The sequence below is a fragment of the Balaenoptera musculus genome, chromosome 4 (assembly GCF_009873245.2).
Source record: "Balaenoptera musculus isolate JJ_BM4_2016_0621 chromosome 4, mBalMus1.pri.v3, whole genome shotgun sequence".
Lineage (NCBI taxonomy): Eukaryota > Metazoa > Chordata > Mammalia > Artiodactyla > Balaenopteridae > Balaenoptera > Balaenoptera musculus.
This window is the reverse complement of record NC_045788.1, coordinates 54854581-54880607: the sequence shown is the minus strand read 5'-3', so window position 1 is coordinate 54880607 and position 26027 is coordinate 54854581. Positions and strand designations below refer to the sequence as shown.

The following is a 26027-nucleotide window of genomic DNA, read 5'->3' as shown; positions in this document are numbered from 1 at the left end:
AGATACAGTTTCTCTTTTGTCACCAATCTTGATAATATTGAGTATTATTTTTAAATGTTTGCTAATGTTATGGCCAACATGTTCTTGTTGTTGCTGTTGTTGTTTATTATTGGTTAAGTTGAACATTTTCCTAATGTTTCAGCTTGAGGGGTCCTGAATTGGCTGTCTTTTGAGTGGATCTAATTTGTTGGTATTCATTAAGAATCGCAATAGCTATTTAGCTATTCCCTTTGTCCGGTAATTTACTTGTAGGGACTTTTCCTGATCTTGAGGACTATTCATAAATGCACACCTACCAAAAAGAAATGGAAGATAAAACAACTTTAAGCATAAGTATTCTTATAGGAGTCTTAGAATAATGAAAATTTAGAATCATCTAAATGTTGAACAAAGCAAAAGTGAAACTAATGTGTCTGTTATGGGATACTATGCCACCACTATACATTTTGGACTAAATTATTTTTGTAGGATAAAGAAATTTTGATTGTACATTTGACTTTGGATAATGCAGAGGGTTTTCAGACCTCTAAATAGTGTGTTGTAAGCAGGAGATTTAAGAATATCTTTATTGTTTTTTTTTTCTCTCTAGCCATAAGTTTTACTGTTTTTTCAATCTTGTAAATTTAAAATAATGTGATTTAGGATCATAGTTGGGCCCTGGTATGCTCCAGAAATGGTATCAGAAAAGAATATGGTATCTGTCCTATTTGAGGCCAAAGGCAGGAATACAGTGCTAGATGTGTAGAAGAACAAACGAGGAGATGGTTAATATTTGGAGCAGTTATTATCCAGTTTGTGAATGCTGAACTCAGTTTTGTGGTGCTGAAAATGCCGTACGTATTCAGTTGAAGGAATCATAGCTGAATTGCATCAGCAGTCCTGTTTTTGTAATATTTGCTAGATTATTGTCTATAAAGTCTTGAAGTAAAATATTTCATACTAAACATTTAAAATATTAAGTGTGCTTTAAAATATAAACACTTGGCTAAATATTGGTTTCGATTGTAATTTTTGGTTTTACTTCTGGATACTTTAATATAGCTGTGGGTCTTGAATTAAGTAATTGATTGCCTGTAACTGATGGGAGTTTTGAATAAAAGCTTTTATGATTTTACAAGCTGTTTCTGAGACTTAGGAAAGTACAGAGGTATTTAATTTTTTTTTTTTTTTTTTTAGAACTCAGTCATTTACTATTTAAGGATGAATAGATATGATCCAGCAGAATATACAAATAAAATGCTTTGTGATTTTAGGACGTGTTGGTTTATTTTGGATATCTTGTTTGAGTCCATCAGCTCCTTGAGGGCAGGACTTATTTTACACATAGTAACCTCTACCAGGCGTGACATTGAGGCCTGGACCTCTTCGGTATAGGGTAAAGATTGGATGAGTGTCTCACTGTTGTTTTGTGACCTTGTTTAAGGGTAGTTGTTCTGAAAGATACCACGATGGAGGAAGTACAGTGGTTAAGGTTTTCATGTGCACCCTGAAAATCGGTGATAGCTAGTATGAGTATCTGGTCTTCACCTGGGGCAGATGAAGACTACGTCATATTATAGATGTATAAACAAACAAATCAAAATGGACCAGTTCTGCAAAGCTATAGTGAGTCCATTAATGAAGTGGTGGCATTTTCTCTAATTTTGTTCTCTGGCATACAGGTTTTTAAGGTGTTTTGAAAGTGAATACTGAAGTTTTCAAGCAGGGAATGTCTTAATGTTTGTTTGTTTGTTAAGTGGAGTATAATTGCTTTACAGGGTTGTGTTCGTTTCTGAAATGTTGTCTAATTTCCTGTTCTTTTCAGGTGACCTTTTGATGTTAGAATTTAAACAGACCAGTTTCATATGAAAGCATATTCTAGAATTATGTGTCTTTGAAAGTGGATAAACTCAGGTCTTTACAGAGTCTATGTAATTTTATTGCTACTGTGACTGAAACTTTTAATGCAGGATTGCATTGACTTTGCTGGGGGTTTTGTTTTTGTTTTTGTTTTTTTCTTTTCAAGGACACATTTGTTTGTGTGTTTCTCTTCACTGAAAAACTGTCAATTCTGCAAGGCTTGGGACAACTTTATTTCATCTATCTATTCCTAGCTCTTAGCACAGTGCTTTGTCCATCCTAGGGATATACTTGGTATAAGGGAAAACAATAATGTTCTTTCTCTCCGGGAATATAAGAGCTAGCTGAAGCAGGACTAGAGCTAGAATAACCCTTTTGAAATTTGAACAATTTACCCTCTTCCCTTTAAAAAAAAATTTGGTTCTGTAACTTTTGGTTACAGAAACTAATCTGGTACCATGATCAATGTAATAAACCCATTCATAGCAATTTGAACAGATAAGAACTTTCCTGTTCTTCATGTTTAGTGTTTCTTGTTGACTTGAAAAAATATACCACCAATAATATGTATTTATTATGGGAATTTTTATAGATAATAATCTATATCATTTTGACTTGTGTTTTTCTTTGCCCTGGAATATATTAGGTGATGCAGAAGCACCCACGATCACTGCTTTAAGTTGGGACATTTTGGTGACCTTTGCTTATTGGAACCAGGCATTGTTGAAATTTTTTACATAGGTACTTCAGTGCCATTATTCATTATTTGAATATTGGACTGAATGATGTATTGGAGAAAAAGAATACTTACTCTGTTTTCTTTACCAGTCTTTTACTAGAATTCCACCTAACCAATCTCATTTTGGGAAATCCTCTTCATCAAGCAGTGACTCATTGTTCCCCTGACAAACAGATACCTATGATTGGTCAAGTTGTGATTTAATTTCTTACAATGATACAATGGGTGGTGTGGTTTTATTTTTTAAATCGTTCAGTCAACAGGCTTTCGAAATTGACTATTGAGTACCTACTACGTGTGCTGAGCACATTATTACACATTACTGTGGGTCAGGATAGAATAGAGCAAGGTATCCTCCAGAGCACAAATCATCTGCTGTGCCACAGGGACATCTAGACAAGGAGTCTTGAGCCACAATTATCATAGGAGTATTTACCTTTATCATTCTGTTAAGTGTGATGTATATGTGTATCACATTCAGGTGATTAATTGTGGTATTTGAGTTAAATCGGGGCGGGGGTGAGGTGCTTTTTTCTTCACATGAAGGTGGTCATTACTTTTCCTCCATGGTTTCTCATCTCAGTAAATGAAGTACTACTCATCCAGATGTCCTAAAAGATTCTTCCCTTTTCCTGAACTCTGTGTCCAGTCAATCACCCTTGAGTCTGCTTCCTGAATATCTTTGGAATCCTAGTATTTCTCTTCAGCTCTAATGCCACAGGCCAGGTTTTAGTCTTCTCCTGGGTTACTCCAGCACCCTTCTAACTTGGCTCCCTTTCCTTCTAGTCTGTTCTTCGTATTTGAATTCTGGATGATCTTTTTAAAACATAAATGTGGTCATTCCCCCTCCCTGCTTAAAACCTTTTAGGGCATTAATTTTCTCTTACGTGATGGTTTCAAGGCCCCTCCCAAGCCTTACTTCATGTTTTCTTTCCTTTTCTTCCCCCAGCCCTTCCACCGACTGTTGCTGCTCACTGGATTGCTTCTGTTCCTTGCCTTCCTCCCCAAATATTCATGTTCTCGCTCTCCTCCTATCTGTCCTTTAGGTCTAAACACTGGAGATGTATTCCCAGACTGCTAAGTTTGGTTAGCGCTTCCTCTGTGTATTTCCAAGGGGGAATTGTTATTACCTCCTTGTTTGTCTTTCTTTTTTTCTGAGATAAGCTCAGTGAGTGTTTAGTCACCAGGTTTTCCACAGTTTACAGCAGTAGCAGTTCCTGTCACATAGTAGCCTGCTCAAGTGCTTATTAATTTGTGATTTTTAAATATACTCTTAACCCTGCATCGTAAGAGATCCATGATGCGACAGGACACTCAGCATAGGCCAATGATTAGATACCCTTTTATACTGAATAGATGTCAGTATATCCTTTTTTTAAACAAGGGACCAAGAATCTATAGTCTGTGGGCCAAATCTGGCCCACTAACGTTTTATAAGGACCACAAACTAAAAAAGGTTTTTAAATTTTTTAAGTGCTGAAAAAGAAATCAAAAGAAAAATATTTTATGACACAACAATGTCAGATGAAATTCAAATTTTAGTGTTGCTAAATTGTTTTATTGGAACATGGTTTCTGCTTTTGCACTACAACTGCAGATTGAGTAGTTGTAACAGTGACATATATGACTGCCAAAGGCTAACATATTTACTGTTGGACTCTGTACAGGAAAAGTTTGCTGACCTTTTCTTTAAATCCCTTCTGTGACATGAGAACGGATAAATATAATTAGGACATATTTAAGTTATGTCTCAGTTTCCGTCTTTCCTTCCTTCTGAGAATATCATTTGAGTTTTCAGAACTGTACTCTAACCTCTCTGCCTTCTATATTCCTAGAGCTTTTTGAAACTTGAACATTGCAGATTAGATGTTGAGAAGTTAGAGACTTCAAATTCTACTGAATTACGTAGACAAGACCAGCATGGATGGCTCATCCCTCATCCAGTAGTCTAAAATCAGTCTTTTCCTAAATAATATTCTGATTCTTCAAATATACTGTTTTTTACAGTTAAGGAGAAAAAAGGAACGACTTTTTATGCTATTTGATATAATCATTAAAATATGATGCCAAAGGCCCTTTTGTAAATTTTGAATCATTTTTGCCAATATGTTGCAGAAAAAAATGAGACCCAGCCGTGTTTTGGTTGTATAATCTATTACTAATTATTGGAAGTAACTTTATTTGTTAGGGTTTATTAATAGGCAATATCTAACCTTCATTTTACATTATTTAATAAAATCAAATGGTTTTTACAACATTGTTTACATTTTGTTTAAAATATTTTATTGAGAAAATACTTAATTAACTTTGTTTTATTTTTAGGGTTATATCCTGTGTTGTGACCTCATGGTTTAAGTGGGAATAAAGATGAGTATAAGCAGTGATGAGGTCAACTTCTTGGTATATAGATACTTGCAAGAGTCAGGTGAGTACTTTCATAAAGTAAATAGGCCTCAAATTATTTTAATATTCTCAAAATAACTTTTTATGCATTTGAAATTTGTACCAGTCCAAACTGTTGAACTTTGTATGTTTCCTTAATGTCTGGACTGCCATTTTAAAGCTATGTGTTACTGCATGGTTTAACTCTCTGACTCTTTCAAATATGTTGGAATCATCTCAGGCAAATATTTGTAACAAGTGGTTTGGCTTTCACTGTTCAAAGACCATTTTTATAATTTGTCATGAAGTGAGATTATTGCACACGGTTGGTAGGAACATACAAATTCTCAGATACCATCAATCTGATAATGTATATTCAGAATCCTCAGCTTCATGTTACTGGTCCTCATTGCAGCGAGCATTTCAAAAGGTAAATTAGCCATATTTTTTCGTAACGCTTTCATAAATGTCATCCCAATTGATTAAATGTGTCTTTGACCTGAATTTTACTAATGTATTTCATTGGGGGGGGTGATTAGTAAATATAAATCATTGAAAGTCATTTGTAATCAATATTAAGTCAGTGATCTCCAAGTTTTCTAGATAGATTAAGAGGTGTTGTCATAAAACAGAAGGAAAACTACAAGGGAAGATGTGGGATGGATTAGGGGAAAAAAATGTAAATGTAGAAGAGGGAAAAACTTGGGTTGGATGGGACATAGGATGGTGGAAAAGATTGACTACAGTGGTAAGTTAGGTTGTTAACATGAGATTGAATCATTTGGTGGTTGAAAAAATGCTGGAGAGGTTGAATTTTAGAAATTATAGTTTAAAGTTATTGAGATGTTTAGTAAGGCACGGTTTGGTATAAAAAGATAATTTTGGTAGTCACTTTTGAGAGGGGATGGAAGGAATAGAGTAGAATGTTGAGCCTTCAATTTTGGTTTGAAACTCTAGTTATTCTTCTTATAGGGCTTAGTTAGTTGTTCTTTCTTATGCAGGGAATGTAAACAAGGCCTTAGATCTTAGATTCTCTGCTTGTTGAGATGTTCCCAGCTACACTCCAGTTCTGAGCTTTTCTCTTGAGCCGGGGGTTTTCTATTCCCAAGCACCATCACTTCTCCTCTCTGGCTTGGAACAGCTGAGAAAGTTATGTCCGACAATGGCAGGGAGGGAAAAAGGGAGAAGAAACTAAAGTAACCAAGAATGCAGAATAACTTGTTATGAAGCTTTGAAATTAATAGATCTTGTGTTGTTTTGTTTTGTTTTATTTTATTTTCAATTGGTATATTGGTATTGAAGGCATATCCAAAGAGGACATCCATAGAATATTTTGCATAAGATATAACGATTAATAAAGTGGAAAAGGTAGTGATTTAATGACTGTTACATATGTAACATGTATGCTCATGTTTGGATATTGTTATATAGTACTTTGGACCATTTGGAAAGAATTTGTTGGGTCAAAACGAACTCTGGTTTTTCTGCCTTTGAATCTGACCACCAGTTAAGCCAGAGCTTTGAGGCCTTAGACACTAAAGCGAAAAACAGTGTGAAACATTAGTGGATGGGAAGTATATCGTAATGGCTTGTAGATGTGTTGTAAAGGCAGCCTATTTAGGTTCAACCATATGAAACTACTGTTTCTGGAGGTGAGAGGCAGTTGTAACGCTCAGCAGCATCCTGTGGTTCAGCCTACGCTGAGGTGAAGTAGGGGAAGGTGAAGTTAGAGATGTGAATGAACGCTCAAATCTTATTTCCCAACAGAAACCCACAGATTGATGTTTTATGTCGCTATAAGAAAATACAGCAAGTGAAAGGGACAGTAAAATCATACTCTGGTGGATTAATTTCTGAAAGAGTGTCCAGTGATTAAATATTATCAAAAGTCTTAAAGTTGCTTATGTTCTCAGAGGAAATGCTTCTAAATTTCATGTTTTAAGGTATTTTATATTGCAGTAAACATAAAGCAAGAATAATATTTTTTTACAAAAAACTTTGTATGGTAGACTGATATTTATCGTATTAAGTCTGTGTAATTGTTAACTGTGTTCCTAGTTGTGCTTTGTGTATTATTTAGAAAACTTTGTACTTTACAGTCGGACTGGTGATGAAGTATGATGTTAAGCCACATCTCTAAAAATGTGAACACCAGTCCCTTTATAAAATTGGTAACTTCCTGTTTACATTATGTTTTATAGGGGAAAATCAGACTACACTGATGACATTTTTTTTTAATACAGAAGTGACTTTATTAAGGGTTTACATTGTAAAATAAAATTGTCTTCCAGAAAATTAAAATATAAAACAACTTGATAATAGTACATGGTTGCTAATTATTTACAAACTCACTTTAAAAACTCAAAATCGAAGATTGTGCCATTTTCCCCTAAATCTAATTCTAGATCTTGAAATCTTTGATTATGTTGAAATTGTTTTCTCCTGCATGAACTATTAATATAAAGTTTTCTCATTAAAATATAATTTGTTCAGGCAAGGTCACAACATAAATTTGCTTTATAAGCTTGAATATATAGTACACACATTTGAAAAGTACATGTTTGTTATTCTCAACACTCAGAACTCTGTATTAGGCAGTGGTTTCCGTCATATTTGCTCTGACCATTGTTTCTTAAAAGTCTTTAATTTTTTTGTTTTCTCCACACAGAGGGAGAAATGACACCCCTATCCCCTCATATCTCTGCTTCAGAAAGACTCTGAAACTGCAACAACCAAAATGATAAACTACTGAGGAAAAAAGCCCACTCAAATTGATACGTTCCAAATTCCTTAACTCAGCTATTTTAGGTGTGAATTTTAGGTGTGAATAGCTCATAAGTGGTATTCTTTCATGCCAAATATGTCCGATTTATGATTTTTTAAAACATAATTGCTGTAAACGTGGGCAGTACGCAGCCTTTGTATAGGTTCTGATAGGAATAATTGAGTAAATTTCCCACTTTGCCTTATTAAATTGCACATTATCTTATACTGCGTAATGTGGTGAATCTGGTGCTCATTTGAAAAGGAAGGGGAGGTACTTTTCAGATGAGCTTGTGTTTTGAAGACTGTTGGGGAACGGAATGAGAAGTCAGCATAGTGGCACTTCCAGTTTCCTTTTCTGGCCCCGCCACAGAAAGGATGGACGCAGTAAGAAGGTCGGAGGGAGAGGGTGTGTTCCAGGGAGAGGGAAGGGGACCTGGTAGCACTGATGACGTTTTGACTTTGCTCCACTGGTGGGTTTTGACGTGCTCCAGGTGGTTCCTAGGCACTATTAAGTTTGAAAGCCACTGGTCTGTGTTAGTTGTAGGACAGTTAGAACTTGACAAGAAAGTGTTGCATGTCCACAATATCTTGAAAGAAAAATTATATTTAGTAACTATTTGAGATAAAGTAGAAAGCCTGAAATGTACACATTGAGGTTTGGAGTGTGAGAATATCTCCTAAAGAGGGAGCTGCCCCTAAAGTGGTGTATTTTTATTTGTAGGCAAGGTTTAGCAAGAATGATGAGGCATGTTTATGAGATAAAGGATACCATGAGACATTCATTTGAAATTAATTCCAGAGATAAGAGATAGGAAAGAGTTTAAGAAACATCCGTCAACTCAGGACAGGTTTCAGGTAGAGATCGGGATCTAACCCATCTTAACACTTGCCACTTATGATTCTGATCTCTAATTATACATAAAAATGGCCACTTTTGTAGTGGATTGTAGTTTTTGGAATCACCTAGTCCAGTAATTCCTTCTCTGGGTTGTTTTGGGGATTCAGTATTTATTTATCACCATAACTTAGAAGAATTTCATACTCTTACGGAGAATTAGTTGTTAAATAGCTAAGGAAAAATGATGTGAATTACTTTCAGGCCATAGTTATTTCGCTTGAAAGATTTAAAACAATGCAGAAGAAAGTAGAATCTTAATATTGCTACCTTCCCTCTAAAAGAGTACTGAATCGGATTAGGAGATAGGAAGAAAAGAAGTATTTACAGCAGAGAAAGTATCTGTGCCAAGACATTCAAAGGGCTGGTTTGTAAAGACCTGCCACAAAGGAAAATAAAATTTCCTTCTTGCTTGTCTCATTATCTGAAAAGTTCTCAGAAAGTCTAAAAACACCTTACGAAAGTCTTGTTCTTTTTTGATAAATGTGTGATTTAGAAATAATGTTTTCAGTAAGAGCTTCTCATATTCTCTGCAGTGTTTAACGTTGACTGGACTGTGGTATCCATCTCCAGAGGAAATAAAATCACTTAAATTGTTTTAATCTTAAGTACTTTATACTGTGTGCTAAATCTCCTATTATGAATATTATCAGCACTAGAAAATATTACCTGTTAAAAGTACCCCCCCCGCCCCCAGATACATAACTTCTCAGAGCTCCCCATTTTCTCATTCATAAAATTTGTTACTTAAAGGGACTATAGTGTGATAGTCAGCCTCAAATGTTTTATAAACTTCTGTTTGAAATAAGCCATCCTTCCCCATTCATTAAAATTAATTAAGAGGAAAGTTTATTTATTGTGGGATGGTTTTACTGTGTTGGAACTTTTGTCTTTCTTATTTTTATCTCTAGAAAGTTCACCCTAAACATATTACTTTGGTCATCATCACTTTGCACTATTATGAAGTAGGCTTTTCATATTTAACACATATTTCCTGGGGAATAAAATTTGTTACTCTTTTTTTCTTTTGCGATGACTTGGAAATTGAGTGTATTTGACATGTAGTACTGTAAGTAACGATGGGTCTGATTCAGTGTGCTCCCTTTAATTAGCATTCACCCAAGGCCGTTAATAATTTGATTGCCCTAACAACTCCTGTCTAGCAACCATATGCAGAATAAGTACTAAGTGGTACATACTATAGTTAGTTGTATATAACAGAACCTGATGCAGTGTTAATTTTAGAAGAGCTAAGCTGGTTTGCATCTGTTAAATTTTCCTTCCCCCCCCATCTGCTCCCCCTTTGTATCACTTGACTCTCCTGTAGTTATTCACAGGTTTTTTGTTTTCCTAAAGAAATTGTTCCTGGCAATTATTTGTGAACTTTGTGGCACCCGTCTTTCTTGTTGCTTTGTTTAAGATGAAATTTTATTTTGCTTAAATTATGTATTTGGTTTAGGGGAGAATTCCGGATTCTAGATTTAACTGTCATCTGTTACATGTTTAGGAACTCAATAACATATTTATGGTGAACTTGAATGTTGAATGCTATGAAACGGTTGCATCTTATGATTGAAAACTAACTGGAAAATGCAAAAACAACATGTGCTTGTTACTGAGTAATTTTCTAGATTGTGATTCTGAGTACTGTTATTTTTTAAAATCCTCATGTTTTCAGAACTAAGATTCATCTTGCCATGTAGTCTCCATTTATGAGAAGGTGATGACATATGTAGGCTTAAAGCATTTGCTTCATGAAAGATCGTCTTGTCTCTCCTGCACCCCACTTCTCTCCACTGTTTCCTAATCGTTTCAAAGGGATATTGTGTCTCCCAGGAAATAGGCCTTGTACCACACCACTTCTTCTGACATGATGCTTACTTAAAACGTTATATTTGCTTTTAAGATCACACATCAAACACACACTTAATTTGGAAATCTAAACATGATCATAGTGGGCACAAACTAACCTGAATGTTTATATATAACATTAAGGTTCTGACTTATAACACCAAAGAGCCCATTCATTTGTCTTTTTCATTTAGTGACTTTGTATTAACCCGGACAACGGGCAGTAAAATATCAGCAGTAAGATGACAGTGTAGTTTCTCTTGACTCAGAACTGGGCTAGATAAACATTCCTTCCTACATATGCCCTGCTGGTGCCATTTATAAACAGATTTTTACAGCAGGCTGGATGGAGTTAGGTTAAACTGGCTATCAGTAATGTGCCTCTAGCCGTGAAGAATGGGAGTGAGGGGAGCTCAGCATCTGGTATGTCCACTGTGAGTCTTTCTTTCAATTTTTATGAGTAGATGGTCAGTTACAAAAGTGTAAGTAGGTATATAGTTTTGCTTTATAAATAAAATATGCAGTAACATTGATTTGACACACCACATGACTCCTTAGCAACAGCAAGCAGTTGTCATAAATGCTGGTAGTTACTATACTTTTATACTTCCAAATCAGTTTTTCTCCTCTTTTTGTAAGCTGACTATTTTTTGCTGATAAAGGAAATTCCTATTACACCTTCCTACTGACATACTTGTTAAAAGACAAAGGTCCTTTAATAGTTGCCAAAAAGAGAACTTGTTCAATCTTAATAGTAATCTTTTTGTTTTTTTAGGAATAGCCAGCATAGCAAGGGTGTAAGGAAACATATAAATTGCTGATGGCATTATAAATTTGTACAATTTTTTGGAAAAGCAATTTGGCAATCATGAACTTCCTTTAAAATGCTGATGTCCCCTTCTACTTTTGAGGGACTCCAGTCTAAGGAGAAAAACATATATATATGGCAAAAGCCTATACACATAGATATTTGAGGTAAGAGTCTTTTTAAATAGTGAATATTGGGAAAGTCCAAATGTCCAGCCATAGGATGAATAATTTACTAGCTAAGTACATTTATTGGCTGAATATTATGATAATAAAATTATTTCAGAAAATATAATTCATATCAAATGTTCATAGTTATATACATATATATATTTCAAGGGCAAAATTAGGGCACAAAACTGTATAGTCAGTGTATTGTGCTGGAAAGAAGGAAATAAAAACTTTTAACAGTTGTATTTGGGTTTTGGTATTGTAAATTTTTTTTCTTCTTTCCTTTTTTTTTTTTTTTTTTTTTTTTTTTAAGTGCTAGGTCTAACTCTTCAACATACAAGGTCCCCTATAGCATTTTTTCCTCTACTTCTTTTTACCTTTTCTAAAACCTTTAAGCATTTAAGTAGGGAACTTTTTATAGTAAACAAAACTCTGGGTCTGTAGGACAGAATTGGAAACAGATTTGGGGGCAAGGGAGTGTTACGGTGATGGAAGTCAGGATATAACTTTCTGGGCTTTTCTGACCTGAAGCTTAAAAAGGACCTTGGATAAATCAGATTTTGCTTCCAGACTCCTTGGGCACTGTGCTGTGATAGTAGTTAAGCTTTGCATTTCCCCGCCCCCCCCCCCCCCCCCAACACACACACCCTTGTTCAGACACCCTACACCATAACCGCATTCAGGGCCCCTTTTCATGGTCCTGTATTCTCAATTTGAAAAGTAGAGTTGACAGGCTCTAGAGGACTTGACTTCCCTTTGAGAATATAATCCCTGTCATCCCAAGGGAAAGCACTCCTGAAACAAGCAATATGTAGAAAATGGTTGTCTTGTGACCTCATTTCTTACATGGGAACAGTGCATGGTCTCAAGGGTAACTCCACATAGACCCCCTGCCACTGCTGGTCTTTATCACTGAATGTCACTGAATTACTGTATACTGACCATTGTGGTTTTCAGCCTTACTCCTCTCTGGAATTGCTTTTCTACCTCCCAAATCTTAATCACGCTAGTGAATGTGTAGAATATTTGATTACAAAATATTTATACAGAGTATTATTTATATGAGATTTGCTTCTACCCCTGGAAAGAAGGGATGTTCTATTAGGCAAGCAGGCTAGACTTGCCTGCTAGCCTAATAGAGGCTTTTTGCCTTTTACCATGTAGATCAAAAGTTGTCCCTGTAAGAGTATTGCCTGCATATTATTTACAAGTAAATGCAAATAAATATATTTTGGCATAACCCTGGTTCAGGTTTTAGTTTCTCAAGGGAGATTTAAGTCGTATGTTTTTTCTGGATGCATAGATTTCCTGATGTGCTAAGATAAATTATAGTAGAATTGCATTCTGATTTAACAAATGTTTTTTGAGCACTAGTATAATTAGGTGACATCTAGTTTACCAGAATTGAAAGATTACTAGACATAAACCCCATCCTCAGGCAGCCCAGTCTGTTAGTCATATACATACACACAATTCGTAGATGCTATACGTATACAAATTATAGGATTAGCATAGAAGAGAATGATCAACCCTGGAGCAGCAGAAGGAAGGACTTCACCTCTATTCACATAGGTGAAAAGAGCACAGGAACGCATAGGGCCCAAAGGCATGAGATAGCACAATATTTTCTAGGTGTTACCTTGTAGTTGGCAGTCACTTGAATTTAATGTGCATGGGGAAGAGTGGGAGGGTGGAATTGGAGAGATAAGCCTGGAGAGATGGGTAGGGTCAAGATTACGAAAGTAACTGTGTGCCTTGATTATGAAAGCCAAAAGGATCATTGAAAGTACTCAGGTAAGGAGTGGTATGATCAGTTTTTTTGGTTTGTTTTTAAACATACTTTGTTTTTTAAAATTTATTTATTTTATTTATTTACTTTTGGCTGCGTTGGGTCTTCGTTGCAGCGCGCGGGCTTTCTCTAGTTGCGGCGCGCGGGGGCTACTCTTCTTTGCAGTGCATGGGCTTCTCATTGCGGTGGCTTCTCTTGTTGCAGAGCACGGGCTCTAGGCGTGCGGGCTTCAGTAGTTGTGGCGCACAGGCTTACTTGCTCCGCGGCATGTGGGATCTTCCTGGACCAGGGCTCGAACCCGTGTCCCCTGCATTGGCAGGTGGGTTCTTAACCACTGCTCCACCAGGGAGGCCCAGCATGATCAGCTTTTGTTTTACAAGTAGTAGTCTGGCTATAGTGTAGCAAGCGTACTGGACTGGGGAGGAGAGGAAAGGAACTTAGGACAGCAGTAGTCCAGGCAGAGGATGATGGGGGACTAAATTCCACATTCTGGCACAAAAGGAAAGCTGATGACAGGGACCAGAGAGGGAGGATTGATAGGATTTGGCAAAATGGTGGAATGCCAGGGGCTGAGGTGGAAGTTAGGATGACCTTCAGGTATAGTGAAGTAAGGTGAGAAATTTCTAAGGAAAAAAGTTTTAGGGAGGGGAAGAAGAAGAGTAGTTTTGAACATAATGATTTTAAGCTGTCGTGTAATGCTGTAACTAGAAATAAAGAAAAAGTTATAGTTGAGTTCAGCATGTATTTAAGCAGAGCATTTAAGTATGGACCTTCTTTAGGGTAAACATTAGCAATAAGTGCCAAAACAGTGCTAATGACCGCTTTAGGGTTGTTTTCTTGGCTATTTGAGAACATTCTAAGCACATACGTAATAACTTGACATGGCAGTGAGCACCTGATCTCACAAAACAAATTCGGGATATAGGCAACATACCAGCCAAAAATTGACATCGTTCTACCTGCAACTCTTAGGATATTCTTTGACATAAGTTTGAACTCTACCATCTAATTAAACAGGGTTAAATGTAATTAATGATTATTTAAATTGTATTTAGGAGTTGGAGTACAGAAATCATAGACTCTGCTACAATTTAGAAGGCTTATGAAGATCAAAATAACTTGCTAATAAGGTGTCTTAATGTTTCATGCACTACTGATGCCACTTTCGAATACCCTGAGATGGAACAAGAACAGTGATGCAGTCTTTTATTTTCTGTTAATAAACAGGAGCTCACTCTGCCTTAACTTTATCCTTGACCATATTCTAACTGTTCAGTAGGATTGGGAGAATGCCGTGGTGATGGCCATGGTCCCTGAGTGAATCCTTATTTTCTATGTGACTGTTTTCACATCTGCTAATTCAGATAATAAAGTAATAAAAGTATATGTGTGTGCATGGTATAGGCCCTCTATAAGTGATATCATCTATCTTGAAGTCTTTTTAAATCCCTAAGCCACTTGGCTGTTTAGCTTTTTTTTTTTTTTTTTTCTATTTATGATCTACTGCAGAATTTATTTGGGGAGGGATCTGAAATTGAGAACAGGAGTCTCCAGCCTCACTGCTCATGGATTTCACTGCTGTATCTCTCACCCTTTCTCCCCATCCTTCCCAGTCTTTTTTCTCAGCTTCCTATCCTGGTGATCTGGAGTCTACTCATGCTCAAGTAGTTGTGGGTTTCCTGACAGGGACAATGCAAAATGGTGCATTTTTTATTTGTATGTTTCTTAGCCTTCCTTGTGAGCTCAGGTTAAGTTGCAGACTGTACATGCGTTTAATAATGATCTTGTCTGTGGGCGAAATCAAGAAGTCAAAATTCAAGTCTTAAAGGTAACATCTTTTTACTTCTCACTATGGGTATTTACAGGAATGGTTAGGTGTCCCAAAGAGGTAAGGAAGGAGCACCCCTAAGGAAAATCAACCTTGGTGTACTTTGGCTCTCTATTAACCAATTAAAATTTCTCCTAGCCACATGCTATTTGTGAGCCCACAGTATTTTATTATAGACTGTTCGTAAGTGCCACAAGGAGCCTGAGAGTGGGAGCACAAAATGGAAAAAGACATGGACTAAGCACTAAACAGCTAGGATAGACAGGCTAGATAACACATTATATGGATTAAATTAGTTCAACCAAGACCCAAGTAAGCCCATGTTCGTTTACTTTATTTAGTATGAAAGTTTCTTAACATTCTGTACAGATGTATAATTGAATTATTGAAAATACATTAATGACAGTTACTATTTAATGATAAGCTCTGCAGAGGATGATAATGTTGGTAAAGAAAAAACCACCCTTGGGTCTATCAGTTTACTAGAATTTTACTTTTGAATTTGGACTTGACTTTAGTAAAAAAAAAAAAAAAACAAGGCCAATGTAAAGAGATTTTTGTTATGCGAATGTTTTGGTTTTAAAATGTTTTGGTTTAAGTATTTCAAATTAAAATTAAAGAATTGTTGGACAATCAAGTTGGATTTTCACTTGCCAACTCTTCATTTTCTAAAGCTTTCATTTAGATGGGTTATTACTAAGTCGCAAAGAATTAGTAACATTGTTTTTAAACATTTAATCATACATACAATGAAATTTAAGCATACAAATTATTTTTCATTATTAAATTTCAGTTTTCATTCCTTATATTAGTTTGCTTTTAATTTCCTAAGTAGTTTTTTAAAATAACCTGCAAAATATTGAATTTATAAGGTGTGTGATGATTTGTATGTAGAAATTTAAATATACTACAGAAATATTAAATGTCAGTATACCTTGGGCTAAATTATCTTGAGTGAAGCAGTTGAGTCACATGGTCTACAAAGGCCTTTTTCCAGTTTTAAAGTTTGATACTATTTGTTGAGGAAAATTATGTGCCACCATTATGTAATTAAGGTGAAAAGGAAAATACATAAAGGTTAACTTGTTTGGATTTCGATACTTGTTTTGTTTAAAAACATATTTGACCTTAGCTAACAGTCTGGGATTTCAGATGGGTGGAATGTGATTTTGAAAGACTGTAGAGGTCTTTCATTTGTATCACATAGCATGTTGCCACTTGGAGAATAAATTGTTATACCTTTTCTTTTGCTTTCAGGATTTTCTCATTCAGCGTTCACCTTTGGTATAGAAAGCCATATCAGTCAGTCTAACATAAATGGTGCCCTCGTCCCGCCTGCTGCATTGATTTCTATCATCCAGAAAGGTCTACAGTATGTAGAGGCAGAAGTTAGTATTAATGAGGTAAGGAAGACTTAGTTCAAATACTGATTCTTACTCCTAAATGTTTCCTTCAGTATCTGATATCTTGCTTACTCATTCATTATCTGACTTCAGCTTCACCAGGTGAACAAGATTGAAGGGCATTATTCCTAATGTGGTGGTCAGGTCATACAGCCAAGGCATGTTGGCTCCCAACTGTAAGGGCCATTATCTTACTTCTCTTTACATGGTTTTTATAAGTATACAGTAAGAAATAATTTTCTTTAAAATAAGAAAATTGTGCTGTGGCATACTGAGAGCATAATTGATTGAGAAATTAGAAATTCTCAGGTTATTTGGTTATAACTGATTTTGGAAGGAAGTTTATAATTAAAGACAACTCTTGATACTATTACCTAGGTCTGTATGGTATAGGCAGTTTAACTCATGCGTCAGCCAACTATGACCCATGAGCCGAATCCTGTCTTGCTCGTTTCTGTAAAGTTTGCCTGGGACACAGCCATGCTCCTTCATTTTCATAGTATCTGGCTGCTTTTGTGCCACAGTGGCAGCATTGAGCGGTTGTGACAGAGACCTTATGGTCTGCAAAGCCCAGAATATTTACTCTCTAGTCTTATACAGAAAGAGTTTGCAAACCCTGGTGTAGCTGAAAATTTTCATATGTGGTCAGGATTTATGATAAGTGGAGCTTTTTTACCTTATTTTCATTTCAGAGATTAACATATCCCCCTTTCCTTTTGCAGGTATTTTAAAACCTGAAGCATCCATGGTTTCTACATCACTATTTATTACTATAATTATATAGTCTGTTAAATTGATTATTTTTTCGTTTCCTCATCTCTATAACTGAAAAATCCACTAATACTAAATTAAAAGTGTCCTCATTGTCTTTTAGCACTTTCTCTCCCAACAGTATCCTTTATTGCAGAGGATGATAGACAATTTGTACCAGTGGCCAGAGATGAAGTCTCATTTTTTCTGAAAATTTTTTTGTAGATTTAATATGGAACTCCACAGTGTAGCTGTATTGGTTTTAATATTTTTAAGTTACTTACAAGTTTAAATACTTTCTCCTACTCCTCAAATACTCCATTACAATTGGCAGTTCAGAAAGATGTGCTGTGTTTTGTAACTCAGAGCACCCCATCACACCGCTGTAGATTATCAATAGTGCATGTTCACTAGCTTAAGTGAGCCAGGCTTCACATGTGCATATTCCTATCTAATATTCTGCACTGTTTCTATTTCTGACTTGCTCTGTATCTGTGTCTCTTCTTGTGGTTGCTGAAGAACTCATTTTGAACTTCCGAATATCAGTGAGAGGAGCTTTGGAAAATTATAGCAACTTGATAAAATTGAAGAGCGTTAGCCTGTGAGTTACAGCGGTACTTCTCAAATGTTTGTGTGCATAAGACTCCCCCAGAGAACTTGTTAAAACAGGGGTGCCTGAGCCCTTCAGAGATTTTGATTCTGTAGGTTTGAATCTACATTTATAACAAGTTACCAGGCGATGGTGGGAGTGTTGGTCTTTTGATGGTGCTCTCAATAGCACCAGTTAACAGACTCCAGCTGCCATAGACTAGCTGTGGAACTGCAAGTCTTTAACCTTGTGGTGCTCATATTTCAACATTAGTAAAATGAGATGCTTGTATAACGTAATATCTGATGTATATTTCTGTTTTAATATTTTCATCAAATCACAAGAAATTTTTGAGTTCAACAAAGCTATTTTAAAAGTTTTTAGTTTTAAAGAAGTATTGAATACTTACTAAAATGTGGCACCAAATCTCTTATCGTTGTATGAACTATTCCATATTGCTTTTGACTAACAGAACTTTGGAATATAATTAATAAGCCTTTTTTATCATGCAGGCCTACGTTTTTTATTCCTTTGAAAATTTCAGCTTTAATCTGTGCAGCATTTAACAATATGAACTCTGTGAGGAGGATTTAAGCAGCTGTTTGCGGTGCATCTTGTAGGTTCCTTCTTCCCTCCTGATTCCTTTCCTTCTTACATGCATTCAGAAAATTATCTGAAAGTATTTTTTCTTGGAATGAAGATTTCCATTTCTGCTGTTGACGTGTATGAATACAAATTAAATGTGTTACCTTTGATTTTTCTTCTTACAATTTTTCAAATCCAGGATGGTACCTTGTTTGATGGTCGACCAATAGAGTCTCTGTCACTGATAGATGCCGTAATGCCTGATGTAGTACAAACAAGACAACAAGCTTACAGAGATAAACTTGCACAGCAACAAGCAGCAGCTGCTGCAGCTGCCGCAGCTGCAACAAACCAACAAGGCTCTGCAAAAAATGGAGAAAACACGGCAAATGGGGAGGAGAATGGAGCACATACTATAGCAAGTGAGCTGAGAGAAGAATTTTAAGTTCCTTTGCAGAAAAAATACTTGCTTTATGGGGATGCCTCATTTTAGCTGAAATAACATTATCTCTTTCATTTTTGCAACTTGTTCCCCTAAATTGTATCACACAATTCAGATTTCTCATGCCTAAAGCTCCGTAAAGCTAGATTTACTTTCATGGATTTTATTTTCTTTTTAAAATATTTAGAAACCATTTTTCTATTGTTAAGTGAATTTCATATCTGCATTTCATTTCTAAATATAATCTGTAACACTAGTCATTAACAAAAACAATGAAGCTTTGACATGGAGATATAAAGGCAACCGTGATGTTACATGAATGATACCAGCAACCCCTACTGGCAGAAACTCAGAGCAGTGTTGGCATGGATTATACTTAATTCAAAACATTTTCTCATTGTAGCTATGTTTGGGTCTAACCTCCTTTCAGTCTTCCTCTATTCCCGCTCCCTGCGAACCCCATCTCTGAACACAAACTTAGATGCACATCTCTATTTGAAAAAAGTATGTTCATGCTTCACTAAAGATAGGAATTTATTTTTCATGTGATAAAAATACTGTGTAGTCATTTTCACCCTTACCTGACATAGTGGAGGAAAAGAAGTTACACTATAATATGAAGGAGATATTTGCTAGTTAAGAAGTCTTTTTTTTCCTCCAGTATGTTGTAATATTACCTAACTGGAATTTTCCATTTATTTCTCATGATGCAGATAATCATACTGATATGATGGAAGTGGATGGGGATGTTGAAATCCCTCCTAATAAAGCAGTTGTGTTACGGGGCCATGAATCTGAAGTTTTCATCTGTGCCTGGAACCCCGTTAGTGATCTCTTGGCATCAGGGTACGTTTCTCAAAGTGAAACTAAAATGGATTTCTAAAAGTATCTTACTGAAATATTGCATATTTTATAAATACATTACGTACATTTTCAGGTTTTTGTTGTTGCTTATTTGTGGTCATTTTGCCTCTGTAAACCTTTATTTCTTCATAAAGTAATCTTAGAAGTTTTAATCTTAAAAGTTACTACCTCAGGAGTGTTTGGGGGGCCCCCCCAAAATGGAGACTGAGAAAAACACTGGAAATGGAAATCCATCCCTGATAGTCTAGTTTTTATTTGCCTTATTAACATATAGAATGTAAATTTGTTGCCTTGATTCTGGAATACTTGAGAATATCATGAGGATTTAAAATATGTTGCATACTTTATAGGTCCGGAGACTCAACAGCAAGAATATGGAATCTTAGTGAAAATAGCACTAGTGGCTCCACACAGTTAGTACTTAGACATTGTATACGAGAAGGAGGGCAAGATGTCCCAAGCAACAAGGATGTGACATCTCTAGATTGGAATGTGAGTATCACTGTACTGGCCATGATGGATGTAGTTACTAATATACTTAACCTCTCTGAGCCTCAGACTAATCGCAGGCTATGTCAGTTTGTTCAGATATTTTTGGATTTCACTAATAAGAACAACAGACTACAAGTCCCCACCCCCAAATGTGTTAAAAAACAAAGACTGGCCCTTGAGCACTCAGACCAAGGTTCATCTTCCAGCTCCTCAGTTTATCTAGCTGTAGAACCTTTGTATAACTGGTGGTCGGTCCCTCTGTACTTCATTTTCGTCACATGTAAAGTAGAAGTGTAATGGTCCTATGTAAATGAAGTAATAGATGAAAATCAATAACAGGCACATACTGAGTTCTTAACTACTAAGTCCTTTGTTGGGGGTATAAGAGAAATCTATATAATAAAAACATTCTTGTTTTCTCATTTTGCTGTGAACTGATGAAAACTTCATCGCCAGCTGCCTTTTAGGAACCATTTGTCTATATTACAAGCTTTATCCTAGCTGTAGGAATCTTATAATTCTCTGATTCTATATATGATTCAACATCTTTGACTACTCTGACTTACCAGGAAGTTTGATTTCATTATTGATAAAGCTTCACCCTTTCAGTTTCAAATACATGATTAACAGCTTTGTTTGTTTCCATTCCCATGATTACTTTGTGGAAAATTAGCATTTTTAAAGTTTCTATACCTTTTCCTTTATTCCATGTTGCCTTTTTTCTTCCTTATAACTTTGCATTCATTTTTTAACAATCCCCCACTGCACCACCTACCCCCCCCCCCCCAATTCTAAGAAGCCTCTTAGACTATATCAGTGTTACCAAGAATTTTAGGGGTCAGCTGTCCTTTCCTTAGCAAGTGGACATCCTTTCTTTTCTCTGGCCTCTGTTTAACAACTTTTTGTGGGGCTTTCCAAAGAATCTTACAGATCTCATTCCAGGAAATGAGATCTATCTTTAAAAATGATTACGCTAGCTAAACTCAGTTTCTGTGAAATTTTTCCAGAACTCATAGGTAAGGTTTTTTAGTGTTCTTAGTTCTAAATTCCAGCAATGTATTTATCCTTCCCCTCCTATAAAGTTGAGAATTCTAAAAATGAAAAGAGGTTTAGCACATTTCAGTATTATTTGATTGTAGGGTCAGAACTAAGAATTATCTTCTTAATATGGGACCTTACTGCATCGTAGGTCAAAGGCGTTATAGCCTTCTTAAGCTGTTTGGCTCAGAGACCGTGTTAATTTGATGAAATTTATAGTTTACACTGAAAAGGATGGTTAACAAATGGTTTGTTGAGCTTGGTGGTTCTGAACTGCAAGTTTTTAAAAGTGTGGACTTTTCAAAGATTTATTATTCACTATGAACTTAAATCTTCTGCTCAAAGGGGAAAATGTTACTGTTGATTAATGGCTCATTTCCATGATTAAAGCAAAAGCCTGTGAGATATCTGATCTTCAAAGTATTCTTTTCCTACCTTAGCGGTCCATGATATAAAACATTTGGGGACCATTAGTTTAAAGGAAACTTTCCATTGTGCAGAGTCTGGAAATAAGCTTTTGCTGTTGGCTTCGACATTGCTCCCTCTTCCTGAGATAGAGCTAGAGGGGATTTCCAGATCCTAGCAAAACTGAGTCTACAACCCCTAGAACCAGCATTTGTTTGTCACTTACCTGTACAGCTAGATGGCTTGAGAGGTCTGAAGAAGGTGATCTTGTTTTCAGTGCCCTACCAAAAAGCATCAAAAAGGACTGAGTAAGGCAGGATTTCATTCTGTCTCTCCAGTAGTGTTTAATCATCCCAGCAGTAGTCTGTGTAATGTACCCTGTAACTTGCATTTCCATAGAATAAGTTAGATCTTATCAAGTCCTTCTGTTGTACCATTATTCAAGGCACAGTAGAGGAATATAAGGTTAGAGAAAATGGTATGGATTTATTCTCATAGTAGAGTAGTTCCTGACAGTTGGTACTCACTTCATTAACTGTAAAGTCAGCCTACACTCTTTTCTGGCTGTTTTTCTTGTGTTGCTATTTTTATTGGTAAGGATTTCATACTGGGAAAGAATTAACAAAGGAAAGAAACATTTAGTGATACTTAAGAATCTGATCATCTGAAACAACAATATTGTTTGGAACATACATACACACACACACACACACACACACACACACACACACACACAGTTTAGACAGTAAAAGATTTAGAGGGAGGATCATATAAAAACTTCTAATTGTAATGAAATATTTTGGAAGATTTTGCTTTTTACTTTTATAAAATCATCATAAGATTATGATTTTGATGTCCTTCCCAGTCCACCACCCCACCCCCATCTTTAGTCATGTGCATCTATGAGAATGCAGTAGACCTTAGCATACATAAGAGTGATGTTGATTCTGCTCCAGAGCAGTTCCTGCCATTCTTGAGATTTGGGTATGAGGCTTGCACACTGACTGAATGCTGCCAAAATACTAGCTTCACAGCAATGAAGGGTGTATTGTAGGCCTTTTGTGGCACTTCCAAATAGACAAAGCTGAAGATTTTGAAGCAGAGAATGTCACGGATCTGCTGTACTTAGGATTTAAACATAATATATTTTAATAAAAATTAAACGCCCTTTCTGGATTATATAATTGAAAGAAATGTGTTTCTCTGACAGAGTGAAGGTACACTTCTAGCAACTGGTTCCTACGATGGGTTTGCCAGAATATGGACTAAAGATGGTAAATGAAGCTTTTTTTTTTTTTTTTTCATTTGTTGTTATTGTTGATCTAAGTTATAAAGCTTAAAGTAATTTTAATGTTTTTCCTTTTGAATATTAGGTAACCTTGCTAGCACCTTGGGGCAGCATAAAGGCCCTATATTTGCATTAAAATGGAATAAGAAAGGAAATTTCATCCTAAGTGCTGGAGTAGACAAGGTAAAAAGAATATTTAATTTCTGTAAAGTTTAATTTGTTAAAGAGTATAATTGAAAGTAATGTTTTTCTCTGCTAATCACATAAACAAGAAAACATTCATATTTGGGAAATTCGTGTATAAATTTATGATAGGAATAGTAATGCTTTCTTAGATTTTCTGTCAGCTCATTCCTGAATCTGCTTATTCAGATGCCCTTTATTCTTTATCTGTGTAACCACTCCTCATTTTTTGGGAATTTGAGCCATAATGAATGTCATACATCCTATACTTTTTGCCTCCCTTCTACAGTTTCTAGTTAATCTCATCAGTGAGTATGGCTCTGGAGAGATTTCATGGGAAATCTTAGAGCCAGTCTGTTAGCTGAACTCCTAATGTTTAATTGAAAATGTAAGAAATGCCGGGTCTTTCCAGCTCTTTTCACCTAACAAGACTGGTAAATATGGATAGGTTGAAATCATGGCCTTCTTTCTCCTTCATTTTCTTAAGTTACTTCCTTTACCACACCTCCCAAAATGAATACAGATTTAAGATTATTTTAATACAGGAAAGTACACACTCAGTTAACTGTATATTGTCAAAAAGGGAAGTAGAAAAAAAAGGAAGAAAAATGAAGGAGGCCAGGAATGGGAGGGAAGCGCCCTATTAATAGTTATTGCCAGTCTACAATATTTTATGACCCCAAAGTTATAAAATTAGTGATGGGAGGGTATTAAAGGAATTGTGAATATATCTATTCAGATTTGTATGTCATACTTTGATGTAATATAAAAGACATTGTTTTACTTATTGTCAGAATTCAAGCTGCCTTTATAGGTAAATGTGAGTGTTAAAAATCTTAATATTGGGAGTTAACTGATTACTTGATTAACCAAAAATCTGCCTCCTTATAGCTAAGCAGCTATAAAAATCTTACATTAAATACACTATTGCAATGGAACTTCTTAAGCAATCTAATATAATGTCTGGTACTTTCTAGACAACAGTAATTGTTATTTGAAGTAAGTTGACTGATTAAAAAGTCACCAGGGAAAAATTAAACTGCTTAATAGTCATCCCTCCCCTCCCCTTCCCCCGAAGTGGAATATAGCCTCGTTGTACTAAAGGTAAATGTTAAAAAATAAAATTAAATGCACTCTGACATTTCATATTGCTTTAATATAATTAGGCATCTAATTTATGCATCTATGATAAACTCTTTCTAGCTTCTTAGCAGTATATTTTTCTTTTCTATCTCAGACTACAATTATTTGGGATGCACATACTGGTGAAGCCAAACAACAATTTCCTTTTCATTCAGGTAAATCTTCACAATTTACATGAGAATTAGAGCTTTCTTCTATTTTTCTAATTAAACTTTTAATAGCATATAATTCATCTAAAATCTTGAAATATCCAATATTAGTCTTGTTACTAGTCCTTTGAGGAGTCGATGTTCTTTGACTTTCAGATAGTTAATTGTCAGAGGATCATCAGATGTTTTCTGTGAAATGTACCATAAAAAAGCATTTGCAGCCTGGTGCAATTAGAGTTGGTTATATTTAATGGTAAGAACATAGATTTTTGAGTCAGGAGGTCTAGGTGTGAATGTCGATTCCACCCCACTTAACAAGCTTTAAGATTGAGCAAGTCATTGAACCTTTCTGAGCCTTACTTTCTCTGTCTGTAAATGAGGGATAAAAATAATGCCGTTTGTTAAGAGCATAAGACATATATATGAAAATACTGCATAAACTCCTACAAGTTTAGATATTGTCATTTTTCATTTTGGATTTATGTATCTAAATCAGTCCACCTGCTTACCTAAAATAAAAATTATTAGGCTTTCCTGGTAGTGTTGGAACTTTGGTGCTTTAGATGTTTTTCTCTTTTAAGAAATAATTTGATACTTAAACCAGATAAATATGAAAAAACCCCCAAATAGTGTGCTTCTTTCTTCATGATACACGGCCATGCAACAAGGCATACATCCTGATGTGTAGAGACACCTGGATTTTAGTACCTACACTCTTGTGCAGCCTAGAACTTTTGTGCCTACTTTCACGGAGGTTCCTGAGGACAGGACCTGATGTTGAACTGGAACAAGATGCCTAATAACTATTAGAACAGTAGTTTTAGTACTGCCTGTTTTAATTGCATTTTGCAAGATTATATTGTGGTTGGGTAGAGTTTTGCATTGGAGGCTGACTTAAGTAACTCTGGTTATTTTCAAATCTTTGGTAACGTACTTTTTACAAACAGCCAATGGCACAGTGTTACCATTAAAATTGAAATATACAGCTTCTCGCATTTTGCTTTTTTGTATTTCTTTATTTAGTGTGATTAAACAAGCCAAATAAGGTACAAAAATGATTTTTCAGTAGTATCTGAGTAACATAATTTTGCAAGTATTATGTTAAACATTTCAGCTTGATTAACGCTTGCCACATTAATGAGCATTGACACGTCAGTTTTTGTTTACCTGTTTTAATGCCGTTTCACCTTTGCTTCTAGTCCTCTCCCAGACGGAATTCTCTTAGCCCTCTGGCTGTTCTGCCTAAAGTTTCTCCTACATCCTAGGAGTGATGGAAAATTGAAATAAGTGTGTGTGTGGCACTGTTACTAGCTGCTATATAATGTGTACCACCTTTGTGCTGGAGATGATGCTCTTTATATACACGATCCCGTTTAGTCTTGGCTACAGCCCAATGAGGTAGATGGTGTTGAAGTCATTTTACAAATAAATAACCTTTCTACCCATGGTATTCTTTCCTGTCATGCTTTTTTGGTTTTTTAAACGGCTTTATTGAGGTATAATTGGTGTAAGATCATCTATACATATTTACATTGCACAGTGTATATATTTTGACATGTATATACACACACACACACACACACACACACACACACACACACACACACACACACCACTGAAACCATCACC

General features: G+C 35.7%; 1 protein-coding gene across 7 annotated transcripts in view; it reads left to right on the top strand.

Annotated features, from left to right (window-relative positions):
* Positions 1-26027, top strand: part of TBL1XR1 (TBL1X receptor 1) — a 176833-nt gene that overhangs the window by 128451 nt on the left and 22355 nt on the right. For 5 of the 7 annotated variants that reach the window (XM_036849951.1, XM_036849954.1, XM_036849952.1 and 2 more), the window contains 8 exons: positions 4901-5003; positions 16325-16470; positions 18594-18816; positions 19550-19682; positions 20051-20192; positions 22846-22909; positions 23009-23106; positions 24344-24404. In XM_036849951.1, the coding sequence (XP_036705846.1) occupies positions 4946-5003; positions 16325-16470; positions 18594-18816; positions 19550-19682; positions 20051-20192; positions 22846-22909; positions 23009-23106; positions 24344-24404 (925 nt within the window). In that variant the 5' untranslated portion in view covers positions 4901-4945. The remainder of the gene's footprint in view (positions 1-4900; positions 5004-16324; positions 16471-18593; positions 18817-19549; positions 19683-20050; positions 20193-22845; positions 22910-23008; positions 23107-24343; positions 24405-26027) is intronic. The other 2 variants (XM_036849957.1, XM_036849956.1) reach the window with 1 other exon arrangement.